At 38.9% G+C, this 18078-nt stretch overlaps 1 protein-coding gene across 2 annotated transcripts; it reads left to right on the top strand.

Moving 5' to 3' along the window:
* Nucleotides 1–948: 948 nt before the first annotated feature.
* Nucleotides 949–17429, top strand: GHITM (growth hormone inducible transmembrane protein). 2 transcript variants are annotated; one of them, XM_047702606.1, is made up of 9 exons: nucleotides 949–1094; nucleotides 2483–2647; nucleotides 3684–3783; nucleotides 5080–5191; nucleotides 5581–5722; nucleotides 8940–9048; nucleotides 13563–13751; nucleotides 14165–14336; nucleotides 15982–17429. In XM_047702606.1, exons 2-9 carry the CDS (start codon nucleotides 2519–2521, stop codon nucleotides 16064–16066), a joined length of 1038 nt encoding a protein of 345 aa, XP_047558562.1. In that variant the 5' UTR covers nucleotides 949–1094; nucleotides 2483–2518; the 3' UTR covers nucleotides 16067–17429. The 2 variants fall into 2 exon arrangements, with proteins under 2 accessions (XP_047558562.1, XP_047558563.1); XM_047702607.1 differs by lacking the exon at nucleotides 949–1094 and adding an exon at nucleotides 1238–1261.
* The last annotated feature ends 649 nt before the right edge of the window (nucleotides 17430–18078 follow it).

An 18078-nucleotide genomic window follows, 5' to 3' on the forward strand; every position in this document is an offset into this window, starting at 1 on the left:
AGGATTATCATAAATCACAATTAACAATAACTGAGGAGATAAGGCTCATGAATTTTACATGTTGTTAATCATCTTATCTAAAATAGCATCCCTCTAAGGCTTTATGCGGCTTTATTTTTCTCCATGGTACTTATCACCACCAAACGTTTTGTCTATTTTTTGTCTCCACCAGAAAGTCAACACAGTAAGAGCGAGGACTTTGTTTTGTCCAAACAACAGTATTGGTTGTGTTTTATTCATTTGTATACATCCCTAGTTCAGTGTTTGGTACAAAGTGAGACTCAGCAAATATTTGTGTAATGGATAAAAGATAGTGAAAGAAAAACAAAACAGCCGAGACATGGCTTTTCACTTTATAAATTATGTGTAATGAAAACATCTTCACAGTCCTCAGGACAAAGTAAGAAGCAGAGACTTGTATCATGCTTGTAATACAAGTACACACCAAAGCCTGAAAATGCTTCGTGGAAGATCAGAGCAACGGGGAGGAAACCCTGCTAAAATCCGGCCGGTGACCTTGTGTGATTTAGACCCTTTCCTAGATTTCATGAGCCAGCCTTAGGCGTCAGACCCAAGAAACGGACTGGCTCCACTCTGAAACTACCACGTTTGGCACACTATCCATCTCGCAAAAACATTCTTGAGAAGGAGAAAAAAAAAACATGAGGAAAGTAAAGGGGCAACGGAAAAATTTTTAGTTCTCACACATTTAATATTCTTTTTCAATTTTTACGTTTTTGTTAACTGCCGCTAGTGAAACTGTTGAGATAAAAAAGAAGACTAGCTCCGCTACCCATAGCAAACATGGCTGAAATGCCTTCGCTGCCCACACCCAAAATGGACTCCGACTATGATGTTTCCCTCTGGCCCGGAACCCCACCCGCCTACCGTACCAGCTTTTCCCGTCAGAGATCTGCTCATGATTGGGTGACCCTAGTGTTTGGCGATTCTCCGGATGTTGCGTCACTCAGTGAGTAGGGGAAACTGCGCGCGCAGAGGCAGTAAGGAGCGGGCGGAGGTCCAGAGAGGTGTGCGCGTTTGCGTGTCGCCGGCCCGGAAGGGTAATTGTGCGGTTGAGGTGACCGGGAACTGAGGTATGGCTACTCCGGGCCTGCTAGCACCGGAGGTTCGCTGCCCTGACGATCGGCTTCGTGGGGCCGTTGGGTACATCTGAGATGGGCTGTAGGCGGTGTCGCTGCTGGCTGCGTCACAGCCTGGCGGTGCCACGGCTTGGAGGCTCGTTAGGGTCATCGTTCTGCGGGTGACCGGGTGAAAGGGGGCGGCGGCGGCGGCGGGGCCTGGGCTGGCGGGCAGGGACTCGTCCCCGCTGCCGTCTTCTCCCTCGAGCAGAGGTGCTGAATCACCCAGCGGCTGGGCCGCACAGCCGCCGCCCTTTCAGCTAGGGGGTGCGGGAGTGGGGGTGTTACAGGCGAGGGTGTTGTTGGGTTATGCGTTGACTTGGGGAGACTGGAGGCTTGCTGCCGAGTTCTCAGCCGAGTCTGGAGAGCTGGGTGAACTTTCTCTGGGGACCAGGCGTCTGGGCTCGGTCATACTTCATCCATTTTATAGGTAACGCACCAGAATCCCGGAGGGCAGACACTCACGAGGCCACTTTGGGCAGATTTCCATTTAGTTCTGTTGCGCGACATGCAGGCCACTCAACGAGGCCTCGTTCCGAGTCAGTGTGTTAACTACTGAAGGAGGTAAACCGCCACAGGCGGAGATGACGTAATGGCGTGAAAGCTGTGGAAGGTCTCGGTACTTTCTCAGTGTTGTACACCCAGTATAGGTTCAGTGGCAGAGCTGGAAGTACGCTGGGTTAGGTATCTTTTAGCAAAGATTCTTAGCTTTGGGGAATGCTAGGTAAAACATTCGTGGGTCCCGTTCCTAGAGGTTAAATCATTAGGACCAGAGTTAAGACCCAGCATCTACATTTTAAGATGCATCCCAGGTGGTTTCAGTACCTTGAGTATTTTTATCACATTTTTAAGGGAAGTAATATTTGGCATGTTTAGCAGAAATTTAAATGTTTGATTACTGTTGATGTTGTGAAACCTTACAGTGCAGCATGACCTTGAAGAGTTATTAATCTCTTCCTTGGATGACATTTTTCTTCTGCTCAAAAGTTATACAGTCTTGTTTTAAATTTTCCCATTGAATGCTTAAAACCACAGTTATAAAAGCCATCACACACACTGCAGTCGTATTAAGATACTAACATCTGCACAGACAAGTCATACACCATACTGTTCAAGCTGGGATTTAGTTCTGTTTTGGGGATCATCCCAAATTGGGTTCTGTGGGAACCCAATTGTGAAATAACAAGGAATAAGCCGACAGTTCATCATTAAATTTTAAAAGGTCCCTACTCCCATTTTTCTACTAAAACATCATTGACCGGCCCTTCTGTGTCTCTGCATCTTTTCTGTGCCATTCCCTTAGTTGGTTAATGGGTTTTTTTTTTGTTTGTGTCTCGAACTAGCATTTCAGATCTGCTTGGTAAACCTGGTGCACCACCATGCTGGCCGCAAGATTTGTGTGTCTCCGGACACTCCCTTCCAGGGTCTTCCAGCCAGCTTTCACTAAGGCCTCGCCTATTGTGAAGAATTCCATCACGAAGAATCAATGGCTCTTAACACCCAGCCGGGTAAAGATAATCTGATATCTTAATATTATGTCCATCTCTTTGTGCACCGGGACTCTTTCCTTTTTTTTTTTTTTTTTTTTTTAAACTGTATGAAGCCCCCTGGTTCTACCGTTAGTGATTTACTAAACGGCTAAACACTTAGCCCTGATAATGTCCCATATCAGCTTTTACCCCCCATTAGTTTTGTGTAATTGTGTTTTTCCTTATCACATAAGACAGAAAGAGCTACTATAACTTTCTCTTTACCTACAGCTCTTAGAGTTTCATTCTGAGAATTTACAGTGATTGTGTGAGATTGAGAGCTGTATGGTACAACAAGGAGAGCTTGGAGCCTATAGTCAAAAGCTTAAGAACGCAGGAATATTAACATTTCGTCAGTACCTTATTAATAATGTCATTTCAGCTCTTGATTAAAGAGTGGTAAAATCCATCAGGTTAGAGATTTTCTTTTTCTTTTCTTTTTTTTCTTTTCTAATAGATTTCTCCAGAATTCAGATTAGAAGAATAAATTTTGAAATGTGAGGTAGATAAGGAAATATATATAAGCTAAAAGAGACAACTGTTTTCCTCTTGAATTAACTGTTCTGCTGTTGAAAAAGAGATTTAAAAAAAAAAGGTAATAATTATCCGTCCCTTTGACTTTATGTTAAGGAAAGGTAATTTTCTTGAGCCCATTTCCCAGGTGAAAAAAAAAAGGTAGCCAATACTTAATGCATGAATGTTTTTTAAAAGCTAGCGTTTAAAATATGATTCTGGAGATATAAATCTGTAGTTTATGAAATAATTATTATTGAAACTTTAAGAAGTTAAGTTGTAAACTAAGGATTTAAGTGAATCACTTCAAAGATAGACCACAGGTAGGTAGAGTCTGCATTTAATTTTTTAGATTGGCAAACAGACCTTTATAATGAAACTATATACATAGAAAGTACCAAGTTATATAGAGTTTTCTAGTGTGATGAGATATAATTATCTTCTATTAATAACATTCTGTTTTGCTTTATGTGTCAATTGTCTTTGTTTTCATGTATATCAGCAATATGCCACCAAGACAAGAGTTGGGATCCGGCGCGGGAAAACTGGTCAAGAACTTAAGGAGGCAGCAATGGAACCATCAGTGGAAAAAATATTTAAAAGTAGGCAGTAGTCTTCAGTTTTTAAACTAGAGTATGTGAAAATGTTTTAAGAAATGCATAAACAGCCTTGTAAAAATGTGTGCAAACTTATGTATGTGACTGTTTTCTGGGAAGAAAGGCAGTCATTCTTCAGGAACTCATGAACCAGAAAAGGTTGATACTTCACACTGGTTTCATTGATTCCCAATCATATTTCTTCTAGAGAAAATTTTACTTTTACCATTAAAAAAAAAAAAGGATTAATAGTTAATATGCCATGATATAAAAGATATAATCTGTTAAGGAAGTTCAGTTGAAGTTGCATGAACTCTTAATTCAAGCATGTAATTATGTATGTTTTAGGTCAAGAGAAAAATCACTAAAACGGATATTAATAAAAGCCTAGCTCTTCAATAAGAGTCCTCATAATTGGTTGTTCATATATGGCCTCCCTGGAAGACAATACCTTAATGAAGTTTGTTTGAATTTCAGCTTTGCAAGTTTAGATTGTTAATCTACCCAAATCTATTCATAGAACACTTGCTGGCTAACGACCTTACAAAGTGTCAATATATTATAATGGGAAAGAGCTGTAATCTGTATCCGTCTGGACAGTTCTTCCTGATTAATAAGTTTGCCCTAAAAAGTAAATTACATGAATCCTAAAGCTATAGCTTAGTAATACTCCGAGTGAACAGATTCGAACTAAAAGGAGTGAGGTGCAGCCAGGTAAGAGTCGGCCAGCTGTTTATTTCACCTACTCTTCAGGGCACCCTCTCCCTGATTGTGCTGCATAAACACTGATTGCATCCTTCGTTCCTCCTTTCCTTCGTCTACATCAAGCATCATCTTTGTTAATGGCACTTTTTTATTTTATTTTTTTTAAGATTTTATTTATTTGACAGTTAATGGCATTTTATACACTGGTATAACTACTAACATTTCTTTCTCATCTTTTTCTTTCTAAGAGCATGAGGACATAACCCAGATTCTTATGAATGAAATAGTATGTATTAGAGAAGTATCCCCATGTCTATAGATACACTGCCTCCTTAAATTTCTTCAGAGTGAAATTAGAGGCTAATCAATTCTGATCCTTTTTGTCTTATTACACCTATGTTTTAGCAGTGCCCTTTTTTACTGGTCCCCTAATTTTGAAGCCACTTATATCCCTATATGTTCTAATTATGGCTGTTACAAAGGACTATGGTATATAGATTTTTCCCCATACAACTATTAGAAAGGGCTTACCATTAGCATTTTTAATTTAGTCAAGACATGACTGTATTAATGTGCATTTCCCCCTGTGTTCTCCAGTTGATCAGATGGGAAGATGGTTTATTGCTGGAGGGGCTGCTGTTGGTCTTGGAGCATTGTGCTACTATGGCTTGGGAATGTCTAATGAGATTGGAGCTATTGAAAAAGCTGTGTAAGTAAATCGTTCCCAAACATTTCCTATCTTCAAGGCTCCAGTTTTGTTTTCATCCTTCTCTTTTGCCACTTTTGGAATGTTTTATATCTAAACTTCTAACTATAGACGTACACTTGCATAAATAAATCTCTTAGCATCTGTTCAAACTTAAGTCTTTTACTAAGGTTATATGTGTTTAAGCAAGGAGAAAATGTGTTGCTTTGTATATGTGCCAAGCGCTTATGTTTTGTATCATTTAATTTTATAACTCCAATATATCCGTCATTTCCATAATAAATAAGACTAGAGGAATAAATTGGTATTTCCCAAAGTTTCCCAGCTGTGAATGATTTAACCAAAATTTATATCCATATTTCTGTAAATTAACCATGTTGTGTTTCTTACAGAATTTGGCCTCAGTATGTGAAGGATAGAATTCATTCTACCTATATGTATTTAGCAGGAAGTATTGGTTTAACAGCTTTGTCCGCCCTGGCAGTGAGCAGAACTCCTGTTCTCATGAACTTCATGATGAGAGGCTCTTGGGTGGTAAGTCAGATTTGTTTTCCTTTTTCACTAAATATCAAATGATTAGACCAAAATATTGGGGGGGGGTATTAAATGGAAGGGAATCCCTTACTATATTGAACAGTTGTTCAGATCTGTGAATTAATAAGGCAACTGAGACAAAGTAGAAATTATATTCTGAGGTAAATCACAGATTATTCTTTGTTGAGTATTATATTCAAATAGTGGCAGAGGGGTTGAAAATCAAACTTTACAAGGAATATCCAACTCACCTGGGAGCAGAGATCAAACAGCCTGTGTTTTATAGAGTTTAGTTAATGGGAGGTGGGGGAGGCCGGCAATAAATGCAAAATCATTAGTGGAAAATATTTGTTGCTAACACTCTGAACTCTCTTGACCCTGTGTAAGGTTTTAGATTCTGTGTTTCTTGAGCTTTTGTTATTTTGCTGGATAAAAAAAAATTCAAAGGTGATAGCTATTTTTCTATTGTCTGGTTGAAGAAATGAGCTTGAGTAAGTGGTAAAGGATGCGCAATAGGAATTAGAAAATGTAAAACAAGTTGAAAGACTGTTTTTGTCTTAGACTAGTAGTGACGTTCTATGCAAGAGACATTGTTGCATCAGAACTGTTGGAGGCTGGCATTTTTTATTGCAGGAGAGGACAAAGGTGGTCAAGGTTTGCAGAACAGCTTGAGCAGAGGAGAAGGGGTAGTCATTAAAACTGGCTTCACACATGATCTGAGGGTCCTGGGATTCAGCCCCGCATTGACTTCCCTGCTCAGTGGGAAGTCTGCTTCTTGCTTGCTCGCTGTCTCACTTGCTCACTCTCTCTCACATAAATAAAACCTTAAAAAAAAAAAAAGACTTTGAGGTAAAACTGGCTTCACAACAGTGTCAAGAGTGAAGTTGGAGTATTTGAGGTCTAGAGTGTGAAGAAGACACAATTAGGAAGACAATGTTCAATTGCCACACTGAGGAGAGTACCCAAGTAGTCAGAGGCCATGGCAAATACTGAAACAGCAAAAAAATTTTTTTATTTAAGAACTCAAATGGAAGACACGAGAAGCAAGTATACCAACCACGGCTTTGTAAAATCTGTAAAATGAAGAATTGTAAGAATGTGAACTATGAATTTGAGACTAGAAGGGAATGGGGGATGGGAGAGTTTGTATCATACAGATTTCCCATCGCTAACCAGATCTAACTAACTTCCATCCATCTTCCAAAACCATAATATTTCCACTGCACTTTCCAAAGGAGAACCATTTAGGATAGCATGGCCATTTGGACACTCGGTATAATTCGGATGGGTGTTATGAATCTCCTAACCCAGTTCATGAGGGCACAGAATAAGCATGGTGCATTCTCACCAGGAATGTAAGTTTTTATCAGGTAGATAATGTAAAACAGGGCTGTTTAACAAAATACCATGTCTGCAAGAGAAAAATTAAAATATACAGAAGAGTTCAGCCCCTGAAGTAAGACTTCAAAGAAGTTTTGTGCTTGGGCCATATTCTCAGCTTTCTGTGGGCAGAAGATGACTCTCATCTGCTCTTAGGGCTACTTAAATAAAATAGTTTGGAAAGCCAGGCAGCTGCTACAGAGATGAAGATGAAGCTTTTGAGGGGTGACGGACATACAAATAAGGTCAAAGTTAGTACCTAGTGATTTTGGAACAGAGAAGAGGCTTGTGGCAGTAAGTGTCCCTCCCAGAAAAACTTCCCATGTGAGAAGGTAACCCTTGGATAAGTCAGCCAGATAGAAAAGAGGATTTCTTAGGCAAAATGAATAGAATTAAAGAGGAATGAGAAGGGGGCGTGTTTGCATCTTGTGTTTGCTGGAGTGTGTAGAGTATGGAAAGGTAAAAAGCAAAAAATGTAATTGGGTCATGAACATGAAGGACCTTAAAGAAAAAAATATAATTGTGGTAAATATCCTGAAAATGCCTTACATTTGAATGAAGTATGAAGAAATGTATGAAGTTGTTTTTAGTAATTATTTCTCCATTAAAAAATGATTAAGTAGAACCCAGTGTGCTTATTTATATTAATGGGAGAAAAAGCAGCTGTACTTTACATCAGTCAGTGGTTGAACATTCTCATGCCATGGGTCAGACAGGTAATGCAGAGGAAATAAATTGATCTTGGAATAGTTGGGCTACAAAATATCTGCCATTTTATCCAAGAGCTGCAGGTGTGCAGTTCCTGCTTCATGTTTCTTAAAGGTTCAGTATCATATTTTTCTATTATGTGCATTTCTTTTTTATATGCACAAGGAATATTTAAGTGTTAAAACTAATATGGCAATCTAAGGCAAAGAAAAGGGATGGAAGACTAAGTCAGCCAGAAAACTAAGAGGATAGATAAGTAGAATCTTAACTCTCTCCTCTATTTTCCATGTGCTTCAGTTTTTTAGGTTTTTATTTAGCATATGATCAAGTTCAAGACAATGTACTATTATGTATATGTTCTAATTGGTGTATCATGATTAATTTTTTAAAATGCTGTCTGTGCTATACAAAAATAAAAATTATTTTGGAATTCTTATTTTTTAAGATTTATTTATTTAAAGATTTTATTTGAGAGAGAATGAGTGTTGGGGGTGGGGGACAAAGGGACAAGCAGACTCACTGCTGAGCAGAGAGCAAGATGTGGGACTCAATCCCAGGACGTGAAATCATGACCTGAGCTGAAGCCAGATGCTTAACCAGCTGAGCCACTCAGGCACTCTCAATATTTACTTATTGAGAGAATAAGTGTGATGGAGCATGTGTGCCTGAGGAGGCGGCGGGGCGGGGGCGGGGGGGGGGGGTGGCTGGGAGTAGTGGGGTAGCTGGGGCAGAGAGAATCCAAAGCTGACTCCATGCTGAGCTCAGAGCCAGACATGGGGCTCCATCTCATGACCCTGAGATCATGACCTGAGCCAAAACCAAGAGTCAGATGCTTAACCAACTGAGCCACCCAGGCACCTCTATTTTGGGATCCTTAAAGAGGTTTTGTTAGATCTCTCTGTCTAGCAAAAATAAAATTTTATAAAGATGGAATAAGTCAAAGCTCAACTCACTTGAAGGTGTCTGCAAAACTGTGTGACAGTAGGGGGCACTCTTGCCTCCTGCTAGGATCCGTTCACTATCCTTTAAGTGGGGTGTTTTGGAGGGACTAGCTGAACTTGGAACTTGTAGGCTTCTACTTGGTTGTTGTATAAGGATTGATTTTTCTCAGTAATAATGTGTCTTTTAGACGATTGGTGCAACCTTTGCAGCCATGATTGGAGCTGGAATGATGGTACAATCAATACCATATGACCAGAGCCCAGGCCCAAAGCATCTTGCTTGGTTACTACATTCTGGTATGTTCTAATTTTAAATTTTTACTTAAAAACCTTCATTACTTTTTTTTTTTTTTTTTTTTTTTTTTGGTGGCTCTTCACAATTGTAAATGACTTGTGTATAATTTAATAAAACCTTGTGTTTAGAAAACACTTAATAGTTCTTTTATACTTAGTAGTGGTGGTTCATTGCCAGACATCTTCTCTGAAAAGTTAATGATTCTGCTGCTTAGACCATGGGCATTTCCAGTATTACATTTGGCCTCCTGTGGCAGTCTAGTATATATGCAGAGATTTCCTTTATGTATTTTGTCTGCTTCTGGGAGGGTTTCAAACCTGGTACACATTACCTGAGAATTGTTCTTATGTATTTTTAGAAGAATTTTTAAATGAGGGTGGAGAAGAAAAGGAGGAGGTAAGAAACATGAAAGAATAGGAGTAGAGGATTTTGCAGTGGAGCATTGGAAGAAAGAACCCAGTAAAAAAGATCTTTGGAAATGCACGTTTGTGTCTGATATGGTTAGCTCAGTCATTATTTAGATAGGTTTAGCACAAAGTTACTACGGACAGGGCAAAGGCTACCCACCTTTGGTATTGTAGGACAGTTTTAATATCCTTTTGTAGGTGTATGTTGTGACACCTCCCTTAATTGTGGAGACACAGATACTTTAGATAGTGTTTTCCTTCTCAGGTATCCCAGGAGAGTCTGTCTGTGGGTTGAACAGAGAGGCAGCTAGACCCAGAAACAAAAGTACTTAGATACATGTTCTGTACCACAAAACGAGACATATTTTGGTTTTTTCCAGTTTTTTTTTTTTACTTGAGTATAGCTGACGTAATGTTACAGTAGCTGCAGGTATACAACATAGTGATTCAGTTTCTCTATATGTTTTGCTATACTCCCCACAAGTAGCTACCATCTGTCACCACACAGCACTATTGCAGTATCACTGATTGTGTTCCCTGCACTGTGCCTTTTGCTCCTGTGACTTCATTGCCTAACTGGAAGCTTGTATCTCCCACTCCCTTTCACCCATTTTGCGTACCCTGTCACCTCCCCTCAGGCAACCATCAGTTTGCTCTCTGTCTTTATGGATCTGTTTCTGCTTTTTATTCGTTTATTCACTTAAATATATTTAGACAAATTTTATAAGCATTTTCCTGAAACTTCCAGGGAAACACTGAAATGTTTCTAACCTGGGTCAGTAAATGGAAATTAGGTATTTGGCATCCAGTATGAAAAATTTCTGGCGTGAACTGTGTCATTTACATTCTTCCCGTGCTGTCTTTGTTTTGGTAAATATGAGACAGCATGACTTGACAACCTCAGTTTTGCAAGTCTCTTCTGTTAGGTCTGAGGTTATTCAACTGTAGGTACTCTCCAGGGAGCTTTACCAGATAAAATCCTTGTGATAGAGGGAGGTGGTCCATTGTCTTCTAGTACCAATAACCTGCTTTTAAGAAAAAAAATTACTCAAGATACATGTACTTCTATGAAATGTAATATCTGAGTGCTATCTGTAAATATTTAAGGATTATTTTGCTTTAGAACAACTATATATCATAGTAGTGTACAAAACTTTTTTCTCTTAGGTATATGTATTCTTGCATTAAAACACCAAAATCCTCACCATCTGAGTTTAGCATTAGTATCTTACCCAGAGAATGGAGTTCTGCACCTATTTCCCATTTTAGACACTGTTTTCCTTGAGAGGACAAGTTCAGTGTTTTTATCTCTGATAAGTATTAAATACTTAGTGGCTTATTGAATTAAATTAAAATAGCTCTATAGTTTGAGTTTAGAATAAGGGCTATCTGGGTTGCTTAGAAAACTCCTTTAATGTGCTATAAATTACTAGGCTCAAAGTATTTTATGTGTTGGAGGGGGGCCCCCAAGACCACCCATTCATTTATTTAGGGTTTTTTTTTTTTTTTTAAAGATTTTATTTATTTATTTGACAGAGAGAGATCACAAGTAGACAGAGAGGCAGGCAGAGAGAGAGAGAGAGAGGGAAGCAGGCTCCCTGCCGAGCAGAGAGCCCGATGCGGGCCTCGATCCCAGGACCCTGAGATCATGACCTGAGCCGAAGGCAGCGGCTTAACCCACTGAGCCACCCAGGCGCCCTAGGGTTTTTTTTTTTTGTTGTTTTTTTTAAGAAGAAGCATATACTTGTACTCAGAGCTAAAGTTTATTACAATAAAAGGACACATGATAGCATCTGCAAGGGGAAAAAATACAGGTAGAGTCTGGAGAAATTCATCCACAGGCTTCTAGTGCTCCCTGCTTCCTTTGAGGGGACTTAGCAAGGAAGTGAAAAGTACAGTGAGATGGAAGCCCATTAGAGACTTGATGCCTGAAGGCTAAGGGTTTTTATTAAGGGCTAATCATAGAAGTACCTTCCTAGTAACTACCAAGATATAGATTTCCAGAAGGAAAGCAGGCTTTCAGCATGACTCACATTGTTTCCACAAGTAGTCTAACCTTGCCAGGTACAGAATGCTTCATGGGCCAAGTTCTTAAGTAGCCAAGGACCAGCCCTGCAAGCAAGTCTTCTTAAAGATGACCTTAGGCCTGCTATGATGACCTTTCCCTGTATAGCATGAATGCCAGTTTTTACTTTACATTTCATCTGTATCTTAAGCCATGCAGACAGGCATTCGCATTTCCATTTCATAGATGAGGAAATAGAGGCTATGTGAGGTCACACTGGCAGGTGCCACAGTCAAAACTGACACACTTACTTCTTCCAAGTCCAGTCCTCTCTCCTCTACTCTTTCTTTCACTGGTATGATTAAGATGAGACTTGCAGGGAGTTTGGATGACCCAAGGGCAGTCCCTCACAGTATTAAAGGGACATCAGAGTTGGCTTTTGATGAGTATTAACTTCCAGTGCATTCCATTTTCATTTTTCACCCAGATGTTTAGCATTTTGTTAACACAGCTGTGGTCTTACTCAGGATTAAGTGATACTATGTAGGAATTACTGAAATGATCGTTGGAAAAACTATTCTAATTGTGTTTTTCCTCCTGGCTTTATTAGGATATAATTGACACATAACACCATATAAATTTTAAGATGTGTAACTGGTTGATTTAATACATTTATATATTGCAAAATGATTACCACCATAGCATTAGCTAGCACTCCATTCCACATTTACTATTACTTTTTTGTGGTGAGAACATTTAAAATGTATTCTGTTAGCTTGGGGAGCCTGGGTGGCTCAGTGGGTTAGGCCGCTGCTTTCGGCTCAGGTCATGATCTCGGAGTCCTGGGATCGAGCCCCACATGGGGCTCTCTGCTCAGCAGGGAGCCTGCTTCCTCCTCTCTCTCTGCCTGCCTCTCTGCCTACTTGTGATCTCTCTCCCTCTCTCTGTCAAATAAATAAAATCTTTAAAAAAAAAAAAACATTTTTTTGCTAAAAATTTTGCTGTCTGTTGTAAAACTGTTGGGATTCCTAATAGAAATGTAAAGATTCCTAGAGGAATGTTTATTCAGTGTCTTTCTTACAGCAAAATATATTTTTAATTATTCATTATCATGAGTTATATCTTCCTACTTGATCTAGAAATGTTACTCTCACAAAAGAGATACTGGCGTTGACATTATATATGGCAATAGCTGTGCCTATTCCATGAGTTAAACTATGGACATTTAATGTTTAAGAGGACGGATAACTTGCTCTACTTACCACTGAAATAATGCCTTGTCTAAGATTAATTTTTTTTAATTAAGGAGTTCTGTTTGCTAATTATTGATACCTTTTGCTGTAATTTTTCTGAGCTTGTTTGTAAATATCTGACAACTAAAATTACTATTCAGAAGCTGAGATGATAGTCCCTATTCCACAAGGAAACAGCAGGGCCTGTCCTTGAAGTTCCTGCGTTTTAGGATTAGCATCCTATAACATTCTCTCACTTTACCTTGTTCCCTCTTGGCAGGAGCCAAGACCTTCAGTTATTCCTATCAAGGCTTTTAATCTCAATTCTCATACATATGATCGTTTTTGCATAGAATAATGGTAGGCTCACATCCAGGTAATGACGTACGAAGAATTTGATAAAGTTACTTAAAAATCTAGATTAGTGTTTGTACTCTGAGTTGAGACAGTTTAAGAATAGTGATATTGGGGCACCTGGGTGCCTTGGTTGGTTGGGCGACTGCCTTCAGCTCAGGTCATGATCCTGGAGTCCTGGGATTGAGTCCCACATCGGTCTCCCTGCTCGACAGGGAGTCTGTTTCTCCCACTGACCTCTCTCTTGTGCTCTCTCTCTCTCTCATTCTCTCTTTCCTTCTCTCTCTCTCAAATAAATAAAATCCTTAAGGGAAAAAAAAAAAAAAAGAATAGTGTTATTGTTGTGATTTCGAATTTGGATAGCTGCAAGTTTGGGTAATGGGATTCAGGGGTATGACCTAAATAAGGGAGAGACTTCGTAGTCCTATTGTTTAACAGTGAGATGTACGATATTCACTTAGAAGTGGCTTTTTTTTTTTTGGTTGTCATTTAGTAAAAACTGCTTGCTGTTTCTCCAGGTATAATGGGTGCAGTGGTGGCTCCACTGACGATATTAGGGGGGCCTCTTCTCATCAGAGCTGCGTGGTATACAGCAGGCATTGTGGGAGGCCTCTCCACTGTGGCCATGTGCGCACCCAGTGAGAAGTTTCTGAACATGGGAGCACCCCTGGGAGTGGGCCTGGGTCTCGTCTTCGTATCCTCACTGGGTAAGCAGCTGTGTTTTGAGACTCTTGGTATCCTAAAATCATTGTTGGTACTCAGTTATCCTAATGGAGGGAGTTTATTAAGAGTCACTTTTAAAAGTTTAAAAGGGAAACACTGATTAGAGTGTATTTTCCTGTTTGGCATCATGGTAAACTATTATTTTTTGTTTTACCAAAATACATGGTCTGAAGAACATGAAAATTACTCTTGATCAAGAGCCTTTCTGTAATGTGAGCAAGTGACCTGCTGCAGGAATGAGTGTAATGGATTTGGAATTGAATATGCATGAAATTATATAGTCAATCCTTTTCTTATCTGTGCAGTACATCAAAAGAAGTTTGCTTGTTTTTGTCTTAAGTAACATTCATCATAGATGAATTACAGAAATGAGGCTAGTTTTTTCCCCCCCTTCCAGGATCTATGTTTCTTCCACCTACCACTGTAGCTGGTGCCACTTTGTACTCAGTGGCAATTTATGGTGGATTAGCTCTCTTCAGTATGTTTCTTCTGTATGATACACAGAAAGTAATCAAGCGTGCAGAAATAATACCAGCATATGGAATTCAAAAATATGATCCCATCAATTCGTAAGTAGTCTTTAACGTCTTTCCTTTGTTACATAGTACGTTTGTGGTGTTATGGTCTATTTTATTTTCTGGCTATTTTAGTTTCCCAGGGTTACTGTAACAGACTATAGACTGAGTGGTAAAACAAGGGAGCTTGACACTCTGGCAGTTCTGGAGTCGAGAAGTCTGAAATCAAGGTGTGACCAGGATTGATACCTTCTGAGGTCTCTGAGAGACTCTGTTCATGCCTCTCTTCTAGCTGTTTGTTTTGGCCAGCAGCCCTGGGTATTCCTTGGCCTGTAGACACATTACCCCAGTCTCTGCTTCGGTCTTCACAGCACTCTTCCTGTGTGTCTGTCTCCAGTCATTTGGGATTGAGGCCCACCCTACTGCAGTATTAACCTCATTTTTTTTTTTTTAAGATTTTATTAATTTATTTGATAGGCGGAAATCACACATAGGCAGAGAGGCAGGCAGAGAGAGAGGGGGAAGCAAGCTCCCTGCTGAGCAGAGAGCCTGATACGGGGCTCGATCCCAGGAGCCTGAGATCATGACCTGAGCCGAAGGCAGGGGCTTAACCCACTGAGCCACCCAGGCGTCCCGTATTAACTTCATCTTTTTTTTTTTTTTAAAGATTTTATTTATTTATTTGACAGAGATCATAAGTAGGCAGAGTGGCAGGAAGAGAGAGAGAAGAGGAAGCAGGCTCTCCAATGTGGGGCTCGATCCCAAGACCCTGAGATCATGACCTGAGCTGAAGGCAGAGGCTTTAACCCACTGAGCCACCCAGGCGCCCCGCCTCATCTTAACTCACATCTTGATTACATTTGCAGACATCCTATTTCCAAATAAGGTCACCTTTACAGGTAGAGGGATTAGGATGTCAGTGTATCTTTTGAATTCAACCCACAGCAGTAGGTTTGTCAAATTGTATCATATTTATTTCTGTTGCTGTTTGGTCTGCTTTTTATCTCATTAGTAAGCTAAGTATCCACAGAACATTTGATTAGATCGTGACTAAGTAATATTTAGGTATTCAGTTAAGGCAGTATTTACCTGTTTTTGTTGATCAGCTTTATGGTGCAGCTATTACATAATAATGCTTTTCCCTTTTCTTGGACTCGTCACCAAAATAGGTTGTTTTAGCTTTCTTGAGTTTCATGTTGTCTGTCACATTTTTTGAAGTAATTTTTTTTTCCTTGAAACTGAAATTCAGTGTAATGTGTTTTTTTTTTTTTTTAAATGCTGTTTTAACACAGATTGTAACACTTTTCTTTGGTTGGCGGTGGGAAGAGGGGTTGCCTTGAGGAGATATATTATATTTAAAAATGCCAGACTTCTGTCTAACACATTTTTGTGAAGGTGTTTCTTTGGTTTTGGCTTGATTATTTCATTGTCTATCACCCAGGGGATTTTTTTTTACAAGATACTACACTCATAAGAACATGTCAGAGGATAGAATAACAATTTTCTAAATTGCCTTTTAACATTTCAAAGATTAATCTGCCAGAAAACCTTGACTTTAGTCCACGGTTTCCTTAGTTGACATCTTTTCTTTTTTAATTTCCATCAGTATTAAGAAATAGCTCGTCTAGATTAAGAAATACTTTTTATCATTGTTATTAGAATTACATCCTCTATAACTGGCCATAATTTGCTTTTCCAGGATGCTGGGAATCTACATGGATACATTAAATATATTTATGCGAGTTGCCAGTATTCTAGCAACTGGAAGCAACAGAAAGAAATGACATGCCTCAGCTTCTGACTTCTTTATACATCAGATATCTTGCTTGTTTAATAGGGACAGGTATTCATTAAATAGTTCGTAGAAGCAGCTTTCACTGAAGTTTAGAAGATAAGACTTGTCAACATGTTTCAGTTGTTCCGGTGATGTGATGCTTCCGGCCTCCTTTTTCTTCTGCAGAATAAATTCATTTCTCTTCCAAATAAGCACACACATTTCTAGTGCTCATGTTTGAGTAATTCTTAAATGTTTCAATGAATGTGAAAACTAAAGTTTGTGTTGTGAGAATTTAACTGTTCTATTTTAAAATTAATTTGACTGAAAACTAGACAACTCTGTTTTGCTGCATATCTTTTGAAATGCAGAAATATTACAAGTAATCTCATAGGTGATGTAGAGGTTTGGTAAAGGGACCAGAGAGAAGCAAAGAGTCACCTGCAGTCATTCTTTGAATACGTAGCACTTGTGTAATTGGTGCCGAGCTACTGAGAGGGGTTTGGCTATTTAAAAACAAATCATAGTTGTTTTTACATTGATCTGTTGAACTTTTCAAAAGCATTGAGCATAAAACAAAAATACAGGTGATTCATTCTCCTGATGTTCCTTTCTTTCTCAGTGCTGTCTTTACAACATACGTATAATTTTGTTTGGCTTCTCATTGTTGGACATTGCTAGGACAGTCCAGGATGTTAATTGTGTGGAGAATTCCTGATACGTGTTATGTATGTGTAAGTTTTATTTTTGAACCTTATAGAACAAAATATCCTTAAAATTCTTCTCAGGATAAAGCATTCAAAGCATGAAAACTCTTGCATTTTCAAATATACAAACACTGTGTTCCTAATTGCTGAATTTTTGTGCATATTTATTGAAATATTATTGAGATATTATTAATAGAATACATGCTTGCGTTTCCCATCTCACTTTAGGCATCAGAAAAGCCTGTTTGTGGCTCACACATAAGATTATGAAAGCAGTTTTTCTCCCAGCTCCCAGGACTTGGTTTCTTCTGTTCCTCTCAGACTAAGCACTTAAAAAAAAAAAGAAGGAGGACATAGCTAGTCTTTCTTCATGAACTGTGTCAGTCAAAACTGTAATAGGCAAAATGCTTTGTTAGAGTTTCCCACAGCAGACTTTTCCTTCACCTCCATAGACTATTACTTGACTCTCTTGTGACATTTGTGTTTTGATACAGAAGAGTTATTTTTGGAAGTTCTTAATGAATGAACTAAGTATGTATGATTATCGAAATGACTGGTATTTTTGACAAATATTTATTACAGTAATCCAGAAGTAATTACTCTTACCACCTCAAATTACATAGTCTGCTTCTTTCTGAAATAATAAAGGTTTCATCCAGATGGTGATTGGTCTATAATTTTTCCAGCTGAACCATGTGCACACTGTTTGAATAGAGGATTTGTTTCATTTGTTTTCTCTTCCTGACCTAGTACAGAGAATATAGTGTGATTATGACCATGGTACTTACCGCCAGACTACCTTTATTTGAGCCCACCTTTTCCACCTATTTCTTAGGTGACCTTGGGCAAATTACTTCACCTCTCTGTGCCCATTTTCTTATCTATAAAATGGAGATGGTAACAGAACCAGCATCATAGGATTGGGGTGACGTGTGGACATTTAGCACTATGTAAGTTTTAGCTGCTATTGCTGGTTTGTGGGGGGCTGGGCGGTGGGGAGAGCTGTCTTAAGAAAAATCCAAGCTCCAAACTTCTATTTTTTCCCTTCTCTACTTTAGTCACTACAGGGTCAATGTGATCTTGAAGGTCCTTTTGTCTTCAGTCATTTTAGAACCCAAAATTTATATCCCTATGTTTGGATGGTATCACACGAAACAGAATGATAGAATTTCAACAATAGGTATTAGGCAAAAGCTTATTTAGAAAAACAAGGTGGTTAATTTAATGACTTGGTATATTTTTACATCACTTTTTCTGACTTTGCTAAGACAAGACTTCAATATATAAAGTGAATTATATAAAATGTGAATACTAC

This window comes from Lutra lutra, chromosome 14 (assembly GCF_902655055.1).
Source record: "Lutra lutra chromosome 14, mLutLut1.2, whole genome shotgun sequence".
Lineage (NCBI taxonomy): Eukaryota > Metazoa > Chordata > Mammalia > Carnivora > Mustelidae > Lutra > Lutra lutra.